At 63.4% G+C, this 16,042-nt stretch overlaps 2 protein-coding genes across 2 annotated transcripts; one reads left to right on the top strand and one right to left on the bottom strand.

The window, feature by feature from the left end:
- Positions 1-403: 403 nt before the first annotated feature.
- On the bottom strand, positions 404-10,804 carry FBXW5 (F-box and WD repeat domain containing 5). Its single transcript, XM_088527991.1, has 8 exons — positions 10,571-10,804; positions 9,068-9,225; positions 8,298-8,472; positions 7,368-7,516; positions 5,691-6,174; positions 2,604-2,751; positions 1,461-1,673; positions 404-830 (listed from the first exon to the last, which is right to left on the bottom strand). The coding sequence occupies exons 1-8, from the start codon at positions 10,761-10,763 to the stop codon at positions 584-586; spliced, it is 1,767 nt and encodes a 588-aa protein (XP_088384117.1). The 5' UTR covers positions 10,764-10,804; the 3' UTR covers positions 404-583.
- Positions 10,805-11,487: 683 nt separating this feature from the next.
- C8G (complement C8 gamma chain) lies at positions 11,488-15,198 on the top strand. The gene is made up of 7 exons (XM_088528012.1): positions 11,488-11,634; positions 12,565-12,701; positions 13,012-13,082; positions 13,479-13,586; positions 14,399-14,500; positions 14,747-14,869; positions 15,185-15,198. The coding sequence occupies exons 1-7, from the start codon at positions 11,488-11,490 to the stop codon at positions 15,196-15,198; spliced, it is 702 nt and encodes a 233-aa protein (XP_088384138.1).
- The last annotated feature ends 844 nt before the right edge of the window (positions 15,199-16,042 follow it).

Genomic DNA, 16,042 nt, shown 5'->3' with positions numbered 1-16,042 from the left:
GCCGCCCCGGCTGCCTCCCCTTGCAACGGCCTCCCCAGCCCTCACCCCAACTGCCCTTGGGCCCAGGGCTGCCCCGGAGGAGGCACCGAGTACAGGCGGCAGCTGCATGAACTGCCCAGGGAGGCCTAGGACACACAAACATCAATAAAACTTACTACATTAAAAACCACACCACGAGTCCTGCTGCAGGGCAGCCCAGCACCGCGGCCCTGCTGCAGCCAAGTGCTCTGCAGCCCACAGCAAGGCCGGCCACGCGCCAGGCCGCGCTGCACGAGGGTCAGAACGCGGCCTCGGAGCCCAGCGCTCGCCCGGAGCCAGCTGGGGACCAGGCAGCAGCGTTTGTGAGAAACTGTGGGGAGGCTGCCCTGCAGCGACCAGCTCGGGCGGCGGTGCAGTCAGAGCCAGGAACAGGCCCGCGACTCGTACGTGCTGTCCTTCAAGCAGATGCTCCGAGGAGGAAGCGATTCCCACTCGTGGGATCCACGTGCCCAGAGCTTGTCTCCGCTGCGCAGGGCTCCAAGCTCTGCAAGCTCCAGAGGAAGTGGCTGGAGTGAGGAAGCCGCAGGAGCAGGTGTGCCTGGGTTCAGCTTTTCTGGTTCATGAGCCAAGAGAAGAGCAGTTTCCTGGGCCGGGGCTTCCTGACGTGCCGGGCGCGCACGGCGCGGGGCGAGCGCCACACCTTGATGGTCGCGTCGTCGCTGGCCGTCAGCAGCAGCTCCTGCTCCACCGGGCTGAACGCCACCGAGTTGACCACGTTGTCGTGCTGCAGTTTGGCCAGGCAGATGTTGTAGTGCCGGTCCCAGATGTAGCCGTGACGATCCTCCGCCCCGCTGCACCACACGAGACACCAGCGAGGACGTTACAGACAGCTACGTTTAACTGGCCGCCTCCGCGCGCACGGAAGCCTCCAGCTGCTCTCTTGCCATCCCAGAGCACCATGGCCTGGGCAGGCAGATTCCTTCTGGAATCTGGACTCTGCCACAGACAGAGGTGAATTTCCAGAAGTGGAGCCCGAAACGAGGCCTCGCAGCAGCAGCAACAAAACCCTTCCAGCAAGAGCCTGGGACACACAGGGAGTGGGGCTGACGGCCTGACCCCACAGCTGGGTTTGCCAGCACGTGCTGCAGCATGAACTGCCCCCGTTCACTGCAGCAGCAAGGCTGTTCTAAGGGATTTTGCCAGCGCTTTGCAACCCACAGCCCCCAGCAAGGCCATTTGCCACCCACTGCCAACACCCCGGCCCCTCCTTTCCTCCTCCCACAGGGATGTGGCAGCGGCCGCCTCCACTAGCGCATCCCCCCCGCGCCGGCTGATCCAGCCCTTGCTCTTTACACAGCTCCACATCCCTGCTCCGCTCACAACACGCAGGAATTTCCTGCCCACAGAGCAGCCCTGTCTGCACAAGCCCCGGCCCAGGCCCTCCCAGACACGGGGCTCCTGCCCATGCCAGCCCCACGCACCTGGCTACGAAATCCCTGCTGACATCCAGGAAGATGAAGAAACACTCCTCGTTGGGGGTGTAGGCGCGGTGCGCGCGAAGGGCTCTCTTCACCTCCTTCATCGTCTTCAGGTCGAACACGTGCAGGTCGATCTCCTCGGCAATGGGCGGGGGCTGCATCGGGTCCGAGATGACACAGTCCCGCGGCCAGGCCCGGCTGTTCACGTACAGGTACCTTGGGGAGAGGAGGGGGGCAGGAGCCTTGACCCTACCCCTTGCTGCACCCTCACAAAACGCAGCCTTTGGCAGCAGGGGCTCTTTCTCACAGCACCGCAGGGTGACAACAGCTTTGCTGCAGCTCTCAGCTCTGCCCATCAAGCCCAGTTTGCAACATGGGAACGTGCTCCCAAAGTGCTGCAGACCCTCCTCCTGCCCCGCTCGGCAAGCAAAGGGCTGCCGCAGTTGGGACTGTGCCCCAGAGGCCAGGCTGAACTTCTCTGGCCTTATCAAACCCAACTCCAAACACAGACGCTCTGCAGCCCTCGGGCTGCCTCGGGGACAGGGCTCGTGTGGGGGCAGCGTCTTCACTCCCCACCCGACCCCCGGCGTGGAACAGCCTCAGCGGCGCAGAAGGAAGGAGGTTGCCCTGCCCGGACCCGCAGGGACGCGGGACCACGCATGCCGCCAGCGTCGCGTCACGGAGGGCTGCGGATGGAGGGCGGCTGCCTGGGCAGCCCCTCGCTCCGCTCGGCAGCACCGCGACTCCCGTCCTTGCACTTGAGCTGCCTGCAGCCAGGGCCTGGGGCGCGAGGGGCAGCAGGACCGAGTGCTCTTCCAGGGCACACGATGCCTCTTCCAGAAGGCCAAGGTCACTGCTGGCTTTCAGAGCAGGGCGACTGCCCAGCACCCTCTGGCACGGGTATACGCAAATGGGTCCCTGCGGATAATCCCGGTCTACAGGAGTTGGAGGAAGATACTCCAGCTCCTCCGAGAGTCGTTCTGCTTTTTCTGGCTGCAAAGGTACCTGCAGCCTCCCCTAGGATGGCACTGCTCACCCCAGCTTCGAGGCGCACGCGTCTCCTCGCACAGAAGTGGCTTCTTTCTCCTATTTGTGCCAGTGTCCCCGTGCAGCGGTCGCCCCGCGCGCCGCTGCCTCCCCGCTCACCTGTGGTCGGGGGAGAGGCCCATGCCGATGATGTGCCCGTGGATGTCGATGACGTGATCCAGGGAGTCAAAGAACTCGTCCGAGCGCCTCTCCTCCCCAAGCACCGGCCCAGCCGTCGTCATCTGATGGGGCAGGATCCTTTTAATCCCTTGGGGACAGGGAGCAGAGTCAGTCCCCGCTGCAGGCTGCAGCCAGCACACAGCGCCCCGGCTCCCGAGTGGAGCGTCCCTTGGCGCTGTGAAGGGAGCAGAACTGCCTCCCTTCTGGCCAGGAGCATGGAAAAAGCATCTGGGACAGGTCCCTGTCCCTGCTAGGAGCCTCCAACTCTGGCTAGTGGTGCTTCTGGCCATGACCAGGCACATCCAACCCGAGGCAGCAAGATGCTCCCGCACTGCTGCCACCGCCACATCGGTCCCCGAGTCCGGGGCTGCTCCGAGGTGGCAGAGCTCCTGGGAAGCACGAGGGAGCTCTGCTGGCCACGGAAGGGCTTCCCCTCCGAGGAATCCTTGGCCCCTCTGCTCTAACCACCAGCTCGAGGGCACCAGGATTCCCACCGGCTGGAGCGGCTCTCCCGCGGAGCCGGCTCGAGCAGCCCCCGCGTTCCGAACTCCCCGACTAAGGGGGAAGGGGGCAGCCCCCCTCCTGCGGCGGCTCCCCACGGAGCGCTCCCTGGATGAGCGCAGGTTCCGGCAGCTCCTGGGACGACGGGGCCTCGACCTTCCCCAAACGCACACGAGAAACCGGGAAACGACCCGGCCCCCTGCTCAGCCCCCTCAGCTTCGGCCCTCTCCGAGATCGGAGCAGTGCCCCCATTGCACCGACTCGAGGCCTTTTACGAAGCCGCTGCAGCTGACCATGGGCAAGAGAAGGACTTCACAGAATGGTAACGGCTGGAAAAGACCCCCAAGACCAAGTCCACCCAGAGCCCCGCAACACAAAGCCTGCTAAGCCAGGTCCCTGCTAAACCACGTCCCCGGGTGCCTCATCTACACGTTTCTTCAACACTGCCAGGGATGGTGACGCCACCACTTCCCTGGGCAGCCTGTCCCAATGCTTCCCACTCTTCCCGTGCCGAAATTCTTCCTAGTTTCTAACCATGAGGGAGATGTTGGAGTTTTCCAGCCCAGCTGTCAAGGCTCCCTGGCTCCTCCTCCCGCATTTGCAGGGCACCAGAGAACCCCCTTTCCCGGGAGAGCTGCCAGCGCCGCCTTGGCTCTGGGAGCAGCCCAAGGGGCAGAGCTGCGGGCAGGAGCCGCGGCTCCCTCCGAGCACCAGCTCCTTGGCACAGAAGCTGCTTCGAGTCACAGACCTACAGGCGAGCGACGCGCTGGCCACGACCCGCGGCTGGGAAGAGCCCAGAACACCCCTAGGAACAGCCCGAGCTGCTGCGGGCACCAGCTCTGGCGGTCACTGAAGTTTATAGAATCACAGAATGCTCAAGGTTGGGAGGGACCTCTGGAGATCATCTAGTCCAACCTCCCTGCACACGCAGGGTCACCTAAAGCACGTGGCACAGGACTGCGTCCAAGTGGGTTTTGAAGATCTCCAGAGAAGGAGACTCCACAACCTCTCTGGGCAGCCTGTTCCAAGGCTCTGTCACCCTCACTGGTAAGAAATTTTTCCTTATGTTCCTGGGGGACTTTTGGTGTTTCAGTTTTAGGCTATTACCTCTAGTTCTGTCAGTGGCCACCACTGAAAAGAGGCCAGCACCATCCTCCTCACTGCCTCCCTTGAGGTACCTATAGACACTGCTCAGGTCCCCTCTCAGCCTTCTCTTCTCCAGGCTGAACAGGCCCAGGTTCAAAGGCACCAGAACCCACAGCCGCGCAAGGCCCCGGTGAAGGCAGAGGGGGACAGAGCCGGCACCTTCCGCAGCAGGAGGCTTTGCCGGGCACAGGGCAGGCCCAGCCCATGCGGGGAGAGACCACGCGGCTCTTCCCAGGCTCGGAAAGAGCCTTTCCCAGCAAAGCCTCCCGTCTCATTCAACTGCTCTGGTAAAGACCAAAGAACAGAAGGGTTAGGAGAGCAGAAGAGGCTGGAATAGCACAAGCAGCAAGAGGAACTAGACCTGCCTTGTTTGACAAGAAACCTTGCAGGCAGCTCTCCTTCCCATCCCATGCTCTACTCATCCGCCTGCTCCTTTCCCCTGTGCTTCTAGGCTGGCTCTGCAGGGCATGGGAGAAGCAGCCAGAGGAGCCAGCCCTGTTCAGCACCACATTATTGCACCACAGCGTCAAATTCTTCCAGTCCCAGTGTCCCAACAACAGAGCCCCGAATAAGGGGGGAAAGTCCTAATCCAGAAACAGGGCTGCCCACAGCACTGCTGCTCAGCGAGTGCTGCAATTACAGACCCTTGTACCCTGGGCCAGGAGCCAGCGGGCTGCCTGGAGTCACCGCTCACCATGGAGGTGTTTGCTGCAGCGTCTCATCCTGCAGCAAGGAGGCAGCGGTTCAGCCTGCAGCCCGGCTGGGGCTGCGGGACGTGGCATTAAGCAGCGGGCAGCGCGGGGGGCAGCGTGGCTGTGCCCCCCTTGGAGCTGGCTGCAAGGGCAGGCCAGGCCCTGTCCCCGTGCTGAGGGCTCTGGATAAGGAGCAGACACCTCCACGCTGCTCAAAGCGGCCCTCTTGGGAAGCTCTCTCCCAAAGGAGCCAGGAGCAGGACCCTCCCGCAAGCCCATGCCAGCACTGTCCTTCACACCCACTTGCAGGGCACAACTCGTGGCCAATGCTGTCAAGTCAGGAGTCTGTTCCCAATCTTCCACTTAGCCCTCACCACGAGTTTTCCACCTGGCTGAGTGTCAAATGTGGCAGAAACAAAACGGCCTCGCAGCAAGTGCTTGAGGCTTGAAACCCCTGCAGTTACTGCAGGCACCTCAGGAGCCTTCTGCACCAAGACTCCCTCAGCCCGAGCAAAACTGCAGCTCATCCAATGCCGAGCACAAAACTGTGGCTCAGATGTGAGCAGTAAATCCCAAAGACATTTTCCCCAGGCATTTTCCAGGTGGAAATGGGAAGTGCAGCTGCAGGTAGACCCAGCCTGTGCCCTCAAGGAGCTGGTGTGCCCTGGAGCTCAGGACACAACCTTACCTATCTGATGTGGAGAATAGGTGAGGCATCCCGTGGTGAAGATCAAGTATTTTATCTTGCTGCTGCTGTCCGTGGGGAGCACGGGCTCGGGCGGTTTGGTTCTGTTGCGGATGAACAGCTCAGCCACCCTCGCCTCCAGCTCGCTCTCGGTCATGGCAGCCCTCACACAGCCCTCCATGATATCGTCAAAGAGCTGCTGCAACCCGTCCTCTGCTGCTGCGTCCCCATCATCCGGCAGTTCCTGTTCTGCTGGCTCTGCAGTCTGCTTGAGCTTGGCCTCTCCTTCCTCACTGTCACTGCCAAGATCAAAGACTGGGCAGGTGGAGGTGGAAGAAGCCGCCAGCTGCTCCTCGTAGTCCAGGAGCAGGTCTGGGGAATCGTACCGGCTGCAGTCGGCCACCATCACGGTCCGGATAGTGCTGGCGTTCAGGTTCTGGATTTTAAAGAGCCTCTTCACTACGTTCACATTCTCGGACTCTATGCCCTGGAAGCAAAAGAGGGGTAAGCGGGAAGCACCTCCCTGGAGACACGTTGATCCTACAGCTTCTGTGCAAAGAGCGCCTGGACACGGGCCCCCGAGGGGGGCACCCGCTCCGCAGCGCTGCTGCCCGGGCCGCTCCGAGCGCTGCGGATCCCGGGAATGGTGCGCCAGGGCGGGCAGCTCCACCGCGCTCCTCGGAGCAGGGAGCGCCGGGACGGCCAGCGGCAGCGCCCGGTTTGGGCAGACAGCAGCCGAGCTGGGAAGAGAGGCCAGCGGCCTCGCTCTCACCCCCTGCCCGAGCTCCTGGGCAGCCCCGGCCCGTGGCACAGCGAGAACTTCAGGAACGGGCCTCTGTGCTAAACGCAGGTGCAGCAAGAAGCACCAGCCGCTGGCTCCCGCGCGCATCCTGCACGGAATGAGCCCTGTCCCAGCGCACAGCCATGAGCAGCAGCTCCTTGGCCAGCACGGAGCTCTGGCAGGCACGTGGCAACGGCCCTGCCAAAGCGCCCAAGGGCCTTTCTGGCCTCCCTGGGCTGCAGGATTTAATGCTGTAGCGTCAGCGCAGCACAAGCAGGTGGTTATTGTGTTACTGCAATGCAGCAACAGCTACAGAGGATTTAACTTAGTGTCAGTACCAAGGCTTGGCGTCAAAGAAGGAACAGGATGTGTGGCATTCTGTGACCGAGGCAAGGCACGAGGAGGAACATGCCTAAATCCTGCAGGAAGTGGCACAAGAGGCTGAGAATGAACAGGCAACCAGCCCGGTCAGGTGCACCCTGGGCAGCACCCGGCCCGTGGGAGCCTCAGCGGGCAGCAGGGCTAAGCGCAGCCTCCCACCCAGGCACTGCACGAGCTGCCGGGGACGTGCCCGGCTGCAGGAGCCGCCGGAGCTCAGCAGCCCTGCTGGGGTCCCCCGCTGCTGCGGGGGAAGCTCTAGGGCCCTGCACGCAAGACCTGTGAAGGGAGAGGAAAAGAAGGAAGCAGAGGGGCCGAAGCTGAGGCTACTGCAACGGGCACCACAGTGCTAAGACCTCACGCAAGGTCACACAAGCTAAAGAGCCCGAGAGGGAGCCAGGTGAGACAAACTGAGGACAGGGAGACTCAGTCGTGCTTCCTTGTCCCACGGCCCCAGCTTTTCCTCCCACTAGAGCCAGCAGGAAGCCCCAGCACCCGCAGAGCAGGACGGGTCACCCCACCTGGAAGGCGTTGTTGAGCCACAGCACGGAGCAGGAGGTCACACGGCCGATGCGGTGCAGATTGCCAGAAATCAAGTTGGTTTCATTCAGCCAGCAGCCAAACACATCGTAGGGTTTGTTTCTCACCCTAGAGAGGAGCGTAAAGTTCTCTGGAAGGAAAAGGAGACACAAGCATGAGGTGAGGGCTCCTTACAAGGACCCTGGAGATGGGAAGCAGATCCAGGCCTTGGCACTGCATCAGCACCTCTGCTGCTGTTAGCCTTTAGTGGAAGCTGGGCAGACACTGCCAGCTCCCGAGCACTGCTATGGGCACAGGTAATTCCTCTCTTCTAAGGGCATCTGTTGGGAGAGCATGCACAAGGTATCAGGGCAGCCATACGGAGTCAAACCCCAGAGCCAGGGAGCCTCGTGTCCCTTCTCCAAGCATGGCCCAAAGCAGCACCCCAAGGACAAGAACAGACCAAACAAGATCACGGCTTGGCACCCTCCCAGCCTCCCCGCCTAGGGCCTTTTTGACCAACACAGTCGTGCGTTTAGCAACGCTCCTTAATTTGGGCACAGCAGATAGGACCGCAGCAGAGAAACAGCAGCAGATAACCCAGCTGGAATTAGCAGGGACCACAGAACGAGTGCAGGAAAGGCAGAGCAGGATGGCTGCGTTTCAGAAAGCCACACAGGACCTCGGGGGACCAGCAAGCACTGGTGAGGGGCAGAAATGGGGGCCTACCAGGTAATATTCTAGGGGATGATGTGACTGGCAGAGATGACTAGGTAATATTAGCCAGGAATTTTACCCTATGGCACTGTGAGATAAAGACCTCTTAGCACAGATGACAAGATGCAGGACAAGCAGAAGCCAAGGGCACAGCAAACACGAAGAGCAAGGAGAGGGAGGAAGACCCAGTGGAGGGAGGCAAGGCCATTAATTACCCATACTGATTACAGCAATCTCTCCTGATGAGGAGTTGTGAGGTCCCACAAAGACGCCGGATACCAGGAGGAGGGAGTCATCCGAGTTGAACTGGGAGAACTGTGTGTAGCTCCAGTTGTACGGCCTCATATTGGAGCTGTGCTGCAGGGAGATGTCCAGCTCGTTGCTCCAGATCTGCAGACAGACAGACAGGCAGTTACGAAGCCAGGACGAAGCCTCACGGTTCTGCTGCTTTATCTCTCCTGCCAGCACTCACCAGGGAAGAGAAGAAAAACAAAAGCACCACTCCCTAACTGCCTTCAAGTTCCAATTTCCCTGTCAATTCCTGCCGTGAAAGAGCCAACAGTTTTGGAGAATAATGCAGAATTGCTTCTCCATCAGTGAGCCAAGCAGTGAATGCTATGGCTGGATTTCCAGTATGTTGAGAGATTTCTCACAAAATAATCATTCATGAAAGACACCTGCTGCAGCCGGCCACTCGCCCCAAGGTCCCCCCTCTACCCACAGCTCAGAGGGGACTGATGCTCAGCTAGAAGATGCACAGGGCTTGGCAGGCACCGCCAGCACCTTCAGACAGGCGAGAGCTGGAATCCACAACCCTCGAGGCTGCATTTGCCAGACTCGTTAGTTCTGTGGCTTTGAGGACAGCTCGGCATCCGCAGGAACAGATGCAAGTGCAGGTTAAAGCCCTCTGCTCCGCAGACTCGTAAAGGTGAGGGGTGCTCAGGGCTAAGTCGACTCAGTGGCGCTGAGGGCGCAGCCACCTTACCTTGACGGTGCAGTCCTTGGAGCACGAGGCGAACAGCCAGCCCGAGTGGGAGAAGCTGAGGTGCAGAACCTGGTCGCTGTGCTCCTTCAGAGCCTGCACTTCCACACAGGGGATGGTGTCGTAGAGCCTCTGGAACTCGTCGTACCAGGAAACGGCAGCTGGAACACACAACAGGAGCCCGGCTGGGACAGAGGGGCCGGAGCGGAGCCCAACGCCGCAGCCACGCAGGAGGTCTCTGATAAAGCTGGTGCCGGTGACACCAGCCACCCCGCCGTCCCTGAGGGCCCTCCGGCACCAGCCCCTGCTCGCAGGGCCCAGGGCTCCTGCTCCGTAGCCTCCCTAGTCCCCCACACAGGTCCTTTCTCCCAGGGAACACCCAACTCCTCAGCACATCTCTAAACCCTTTTACAAGAACCAAGCAGGGCCACAGCTGACAGATAATAGCTATTCACTACCCAAGAAAAAACATTTCACAGGACAAACCAGCAGCTGGAAGTGCAGATATTCCCTGGCAGAACAAAAACAAACTCCCCTATGATGAAAGCTGTTCCTCGGGGTACCGAGCCCTGTCCCGATCACCCCTGTCTCATGCAAAGCAGAATTAAGAAGGATCCAGAGGGCATGAGCCTGACAAAGCTCCATGAGAGAAAAGATTGGGGAAAACAGAAGAGAAAAAACAGACATGGACTTATTATGTCAGGACAGAAGAGGAAAACTTGCAGTAGATGAACTTGGAGCTTGCCCAGGGAAGTCCTACCAGAAGCAAATAAATCATTTTTTTAACGAGGTGCCCAACAGAGCAACCTACAGCTTCCTGGCAGCAGCAAATCCTCAAGAAGCAGAGAGGACTGCACATTTACACAGACAGCAGCTGGTCTGCCTAGTCACACTGCAGGGGACTGCGGGCTTTTTGCACGTCTCTCCCTGCAGCCCGGGGAGCTGCTGGGACACCCCCACGCTGCTCCCTATGTGGGTGCTCCCCACTCGGAGGCTCCCACAGTCTGGACACATCCCGTGCAGCCCAGCAGCTCCAACGCTCCTGCTTGCAGGACCCCGGGGCTGCTCCTGGCCAACCTGCAGACCAGGTTGGCAGGCAGTTTCCCAAACCTCGACTCAGCCCTGGGCCCGGCCGGCACCCCCATCCCTGGGTACCCGCGGGGCGGTTGGCTGCCGGCTCAGCCCCGGTGGGGACGGCCATTTCCCACTGCAGGAAAGACCCCCCTCGGCAACAAGCACTGCCAACAACACGTGCCCGGGACCTGTCCCAGCCGGGTTTGTCCCACCGGGCTGCCCCCTGCACAGGGCGGGGAGCTGGGCCCAGTGCGGGGCCGGCGGCGGCTCCGCGGGGAATGGGGCCCCTTTCCCGGCACGGGCCGCTTTGGGGCCGGGGCCCCCCAGGCCGGCGGCGGCTCCTCAACGCGCAACCGGACTCGGCGCCCCCCGCGCGCCCCCCTTCCCCCGCTGCGGCCCGCGGGCTCGGGACACCCCGCGCGGGCGGCGCACCTGGGTGCCGGGGCACCTCGCGGGCCACACGGTAGTAGCGGTAGAAGAGCTCCCGCCAGAGGAAGTCGTCGCGGGCCACGGCGCGCCACTGGCGGCACACGAGCGCCGCGGCCAGCACGTCCGCGTGCCCCAGGTACAGGAAGATCTCGTAGAGGAGGCTGTCCGGGAGCAGCGGGCCGCCGCCGCCCTCCATCGTGGCATCCTGCCGCGGCGCCCGCGGGAAGCGCGCCCCGGGCTCGGCCTCGGGCCCCGGCCCCGCCGCCCCCAGCGGCGCCTCCGCCGGCCCCGCCTCTCCCTCGCGCGGCCTCCTCCGGTGGCAACTTCCGGCCTGGCTCTCGCGCCGCTCTAGCCACCTTCTCGATGGTTTCACCCCCTCCGCCCAATCACTGCGCGACTTTTCTTTCTCAGGCGGGAAAAATCGAGCCCAGAGCTCCCTACCCCGTGTTGACGCCCCAGGCGCAGCTAGCCGAGCGCGACCCGCTCGCTCCGCTCCCTAGCGCCCCTGCTGGTCGGCTTCGCCCCGCCCCTCTGCGCACAGGCCACGCCCCTCTGCGACCAGGCCACGCCCCCTCCACTCTGAGGCCACGCCTCCGTTCTGCAGGCCCCGCCCCCTGTCCGGCTCTGCCGCCGCGGGGGGGCCCGGCCGGGCTCGGGGCTGGGGACCCTGGGGCCATTGGGGACCCTGGGGCCATGGGGAACCCCCCGGCCCGTGGGGACACCGGGGCCTTGGGACCGTTTGGGAGCCTGGGGCCTCGGCAGGGCCGCGGCTGGTGTCACCCTGGGCCCCCGCCCGGCCCTGCAGCGTGACCCCCGCGCCGTGGGGCCACCTGGCAGGGCTTCAGGCTGGCTGTGCCGCTGCCCTGACCTGCCGCCTCCTGTCCCCGTCCCCGTCCCCGTCCCGGCACTGGCAGGGCAGCATGGCGCCCCGCGGCAGCCTGTGCCTCGCCGCCCTCCTCCTCCTCCCGCTGCTGGCTGCGGCGCTGAGGCCGGCGCGGGGCCGGCACCCCCCTGCCCCCAGCCCCATCGAGAAGGTGGCGGCTCAGGAGAGCCTCAGCCTCCCCCAGGTGAGGGCCCGGGCGGGCCGGGGCCCTCCTGTCCCGCACGGAGACGGCGCTGGCGGCACCTCTGGGGCAGGGGGGACCCAGGAGCTCAGGGATGCCGGGGGGCTGTGGGGTGTCCCCCGCCATGCCGGGCCCCCTCAGACCTCCCATCTCCCCCAGGACGTGGCCGACGTGGCCAACGTGCCACCCCCGGGGTAGCGTCTCTGCCACCACAGGGCTCCGTTTATCCTGCTGGACTCGGGCCACCAGCCCCGACCCTGCCGCGTGCCCCCGTGTGCTGGGGGGCTCCGCGCCCGTCCCCGCGGCCGGCGGGGCCTCCGCGGCAGTGACGCGCGGGGCAGGTTCCAAAGGCCGTGCGGTGGCCCCGGCCCTGCCCCGCTCAGCGCCGGCCGCTCGTGGTGCTGCCGGGCAGCCCCGGGTCCCATGGGCTGGGTGCGCAGGGGCTCCAACCCCTGCCTGCCCGGGCCGCGCGGGAGCTCCTGCCCTCGCGGCCGCTCTCAGCTCTGGAGGCGCCTCGGCCATCCCCCGGGCTGTCCCCGGGCTTGCTCGGCTCCCGGCCACCTCTTATCTGCCCATCTCCGTGTCACCTGCCTGCTCTGAACAAAGGCCCTCAGTGAGCGGCGCCTCGGGCACCGAGGGGCCGCAGCAGGGACACCAAGCGAGGGGAAACGTCACGGGAATAGGCTCCTCTGCTGATGGATCAGAGCTGGTGCCACCAGCTGGGGCCCTCTGGGCCAGCTCAGCGATGGCGGCGGGATGAAGCGGGCACTGTCCTGCTGAGCCTGCAGCCCCCGGCACGTGCTGTGGCCCGGGCCAGGAGCAGGATCCCTCCCTTGGCCGGCACAGGCCGTGTTGGAGGGAGCAGCCTCCTCCTGCGGGGCCGCGCGGCACCGAGGCTGCGGGGCGCTCCGGGGCCAACCCCGTGCCCTGCAGTTCGCAGGGAAGTGGTTCCTGGTCGGCGTGGCCTCCCGCTGCCGCCACCTGGCCGAGCACGGCCACCAGCTGGAGGCGACGGCCCTGCTGGTGGCCCTCGAGGGGCAGAGCGTGGCCGTCAGCACCTTCCGGAAGCTGTGAGTGACGCTGGCCCTCCGGGGCTCCGGGGGGGCTGCCGGCACCTCAGGAGGAGACGCGTCCCCGGGGGCTGAGCAGAGCGGGGGTCTCCGCGGGGACGCAGGAGGGCTCGGAGCGCGCTCGGGCCCACCCGGGTTTCGGGCCCTGGGTCTCTCGCAGCGCCGCAGGGCTCTCGGTGACCCGCTGCAGCCTCTCCCCCTTGGAGAAAGCAAGCGCGTCCTGCTCACGCCATGGCCACTCGGGAGGGCGGCGATGCGGCCTCCTGGAGGGCCCTCCTGGCTCGCACAAAGTCCGTTTCTGCTCGCACAGGGATGGGATGTGCTGGGAAATCAGGCAACGCTACCTGCCCACCAAGACCCACGGACGATTTCTCTTAAAGGGTGAGGGCTGCCGGGCAGGCCTGGTGCGGCGCGGGGGCTGTAGAGCCGGAGCCTCCAAGCCCTGCTCCTGGCCGGGAGGTCACGCGTGTTCGGGCGTCCTCTTCCCCCGATGCTCTTCCAATGTCCCAGTCCTGGCCTCGAACGCGCTGAGGGCTGAGTGCCATCGAGTGCAGCAGCAGCCAGTGCAGGGCTGGTACCCGCTGGTGGGAAAGGCCATCCCCGGGGGGTGCAGGAGGGTGCCCCAGCTCTGGCCCTGGTGCTCGTCACTTCGTAAGCCCCTCGCCATAAAGCCGAGGCCCCCGGATGGTGCCAGTCCCACTACGTGCCCAAGGAGGGGGTGCTGGCCATGCCTGGGAGCTAAATGGCATTTCCCTGTGCTGTGGATGTCCCTCCCAGGCCGTGGCTACAGCAGCAAGGTGGACGTGGTGGTGGGGGAGACGGACTACAACACTTTTGCCATCCTCTATTACCAGAAGGGCCGGAGCATCTCGGTGAAGCTCTACGGTGGGTCAGTGCTGAGGGGCGGCTTTGAGAGCTGAGGTGCACGGGTGCTGGTGGGTGTGCGGGTCCCGTCACAGCAAAGCTGCTCCGAGTCGGGTTTGCTGTTGAGCAAGGCAGGGGTGAGGGACCCATCCTGCTGCCCAGAGTGCCAGGCTATGCCCTTTCCCTTTGGCATCTTGATGCCCTCGGTTCTCCGGCCAGAATGGGTGAGCACGTGGCATCATGGCACGCATGAGCTGTGGGGTCATGTCCAGCACAGGTGAGTTGGGTCACAACTGAACTGGACCCAGGGGACTCGAAGGAGTGACACTGGCTGCTTGGAAATGGTTGCCCAGTGCTGGACTCGGGGTTCTGAGCCCTGCAGACCCACAGAGGACCTGGATGCAAGGGAGTCCATGAAGCGTTCAGCATGGCCTTGTCACCAGATGAGTCTTGTCCCCAGATGCTCTAGGGGAATGGAAAGAATTGCCCCAGAGCAAACCTTGCAGTCACCTGGAAGCAAATCCTGCTGGGGCAATCGAGACGTTTCTGCTCGCTGGTTTGTGGCGTATCAGCCTTTGCTCACTTGCTGCCCGGGGTCACGTTTGAATGAGAGGTCATTCCATCCCGGAAAGCTGCAGCTTTTCACCCCGAGCATCAGCAGAAACTGCTGTGATAGCAGCAAGGTTTTGTCACCGGCTTTTCTGAGCTCAAAAGCCCTTTGGCCCCGAGCCTCTGCTGCGGGGGGCTGGGAGAGCTGAGGGCTTTGTGGCAGGGGCAGATGTCCTGTCTGTCCCCCAAGGCCACCGATGGCGTGTGCTTCCCTTCCCTTGCAGGACGGGCCAGCCGGGTCAGTGATGCTGTTGCAGAAAAATTCGAGCAGCGCGTCAGGGCCGTGGGCTTGGACGAAGACGTGACCTACTACTTCCCCACGTACGGTAGGTGCTACATGGTGCCCTGGGGGCTGGGGTGTCCAGGGTGAGGGCTGTGCCCGAGGATGTGCCGTGGGGGGCTGTGGTGCTGGCACCTCCCACATGAGCAGCTCGTGCCTGCATATCCCCTGGCAGTGGGGACATGTGTGGGGGGAAGGACGGGACTGTGTCCTAGTGGTGGCCATGGAGTGAACGGTGGAGGTGTCCCAGGCGCCCAGGCAGGGTGACTGCCTTGGCCTCTCTCTGTTGCAGGGTTTTGCAATTCCGCGGATGAGTTCCACATCCTCGATGGTGAGTGGCAGATCTCAGGAGAGCCCCTGGAGCCCCTGTATGCACCGAGCTCAGGCTGGGCCATACAGACCTACGTGGGGCCGAGTGCCCAGCTCCGGGGCTGGCGGTGCCCGCGTGGGCTGGGCTGCCCCTGCAGGGCGCTGGGTGCTGCACTCGGGATTCTCAGCAGGCTGCTGGGCTTTCTTGGGGCGAGGGCTGCTCTGTGCTGGGCTCTGGTGGTCTGTTCTGGGTGAGGGCTAATCTGTGCTGGCGAGGGGGGCACCCTTGGGTGAGGACCGGAGCGCCCAGGGACAGCTCCATCATTTATCTTTGGGTATTGCGGAGGCAGAGGTGAGTCTCCAGCCTTGCCATTAGGCCCTCCTATCTCCCCCAGCCTCTCAGCACCTCTTCTATTTCCAGAAACAAAGCCGTAGGTGCAGATGGCCTTGCCTGGAGGTCCCCAGAGCTCAGCCCGGATCCCTTCTGGCTGGCTGCAGATACAGGACCATGTGAGACCACGGCTGACCAGATGTGGGTCAGACACCTCTGCCAGCGCCACAGCCCTAGCATGAACCCTGAGGCTCCCAGCTCCTCCAGCTGCAGTGACACCTTGTCATGTCACCTGGCAGCTTTGTGTCACCCCCCTTGCAGCTCATGCTGCAGCCAATGACATCGCAATAAATACCTTGCAAAAGGGTCTTTGCTTCAGCTGTGTCACCCCTCACCCTGACCCAGGCCTCCTGCTGCAGAAAGGCCAGTACAGCCTTCACCTGGGGATGAACGTGATGGTGTCACCTCTGTGCCCAGCTTGGGGAACAAGGCAGTGCCACTGGGGGGAACTTGCAGCCTCTCTGCACAGCCCTGTCCTCCCCACCCTGAGCCTGACCCAACGCGCAGGATGCTGCAGCAGGAACTGTGATGTTTCCTGATTTACTCTCAGGTCCTATTGCTTCAGTTACTCTGTCTTGCAGGTGAGGAAGTGCCCCGAGCTCAGTGACAGCAAAGCACGGTGTCAGCCTGTGCAGGAGCCGGGCGCTGGTGCTGTTGGGCTGTGCAGGCTTGGGCTCATGAGGATGTGCTCTGGAGTGGCTCTTCTCCCAGAACCAGCCAGGACATCCCTCACATCTTAGGGAGCTCTGGGGAGGAAACCTCAGCCCTGCACTGATCCCACCTCTCATCCCCAGGACCTCTAGGACAGGGTGACACCTCCATTTCGCCACCCCAGCCTTATGGAAAGTGTTTTCCAAGGGGCTGCTACCATCTGGGGTCAGAGCAGTG

This window comes from Tinamus guttatus, unplaced genomic scaffold (assembly GCF_059628265.1).
Source record: "Tinamus guttatus ecotype Peru unplaced genomic scaffold, ASM5962826v1 Tinamus_guttatus_pri_ptg000297l, whole genome shotgun sequence".
Taxonomy (NCBI): Eukaryota; Metazoa; Chordata; class Aves; order Tinamiformes; family Tinamidae; genus Tinamus; species Tinamus guttatus.
The sequence above is the reverse complement of the archived record's forward strand: the minus strand, read 5'-3'. Positions and strand labels throughout refer to the sequence as shown.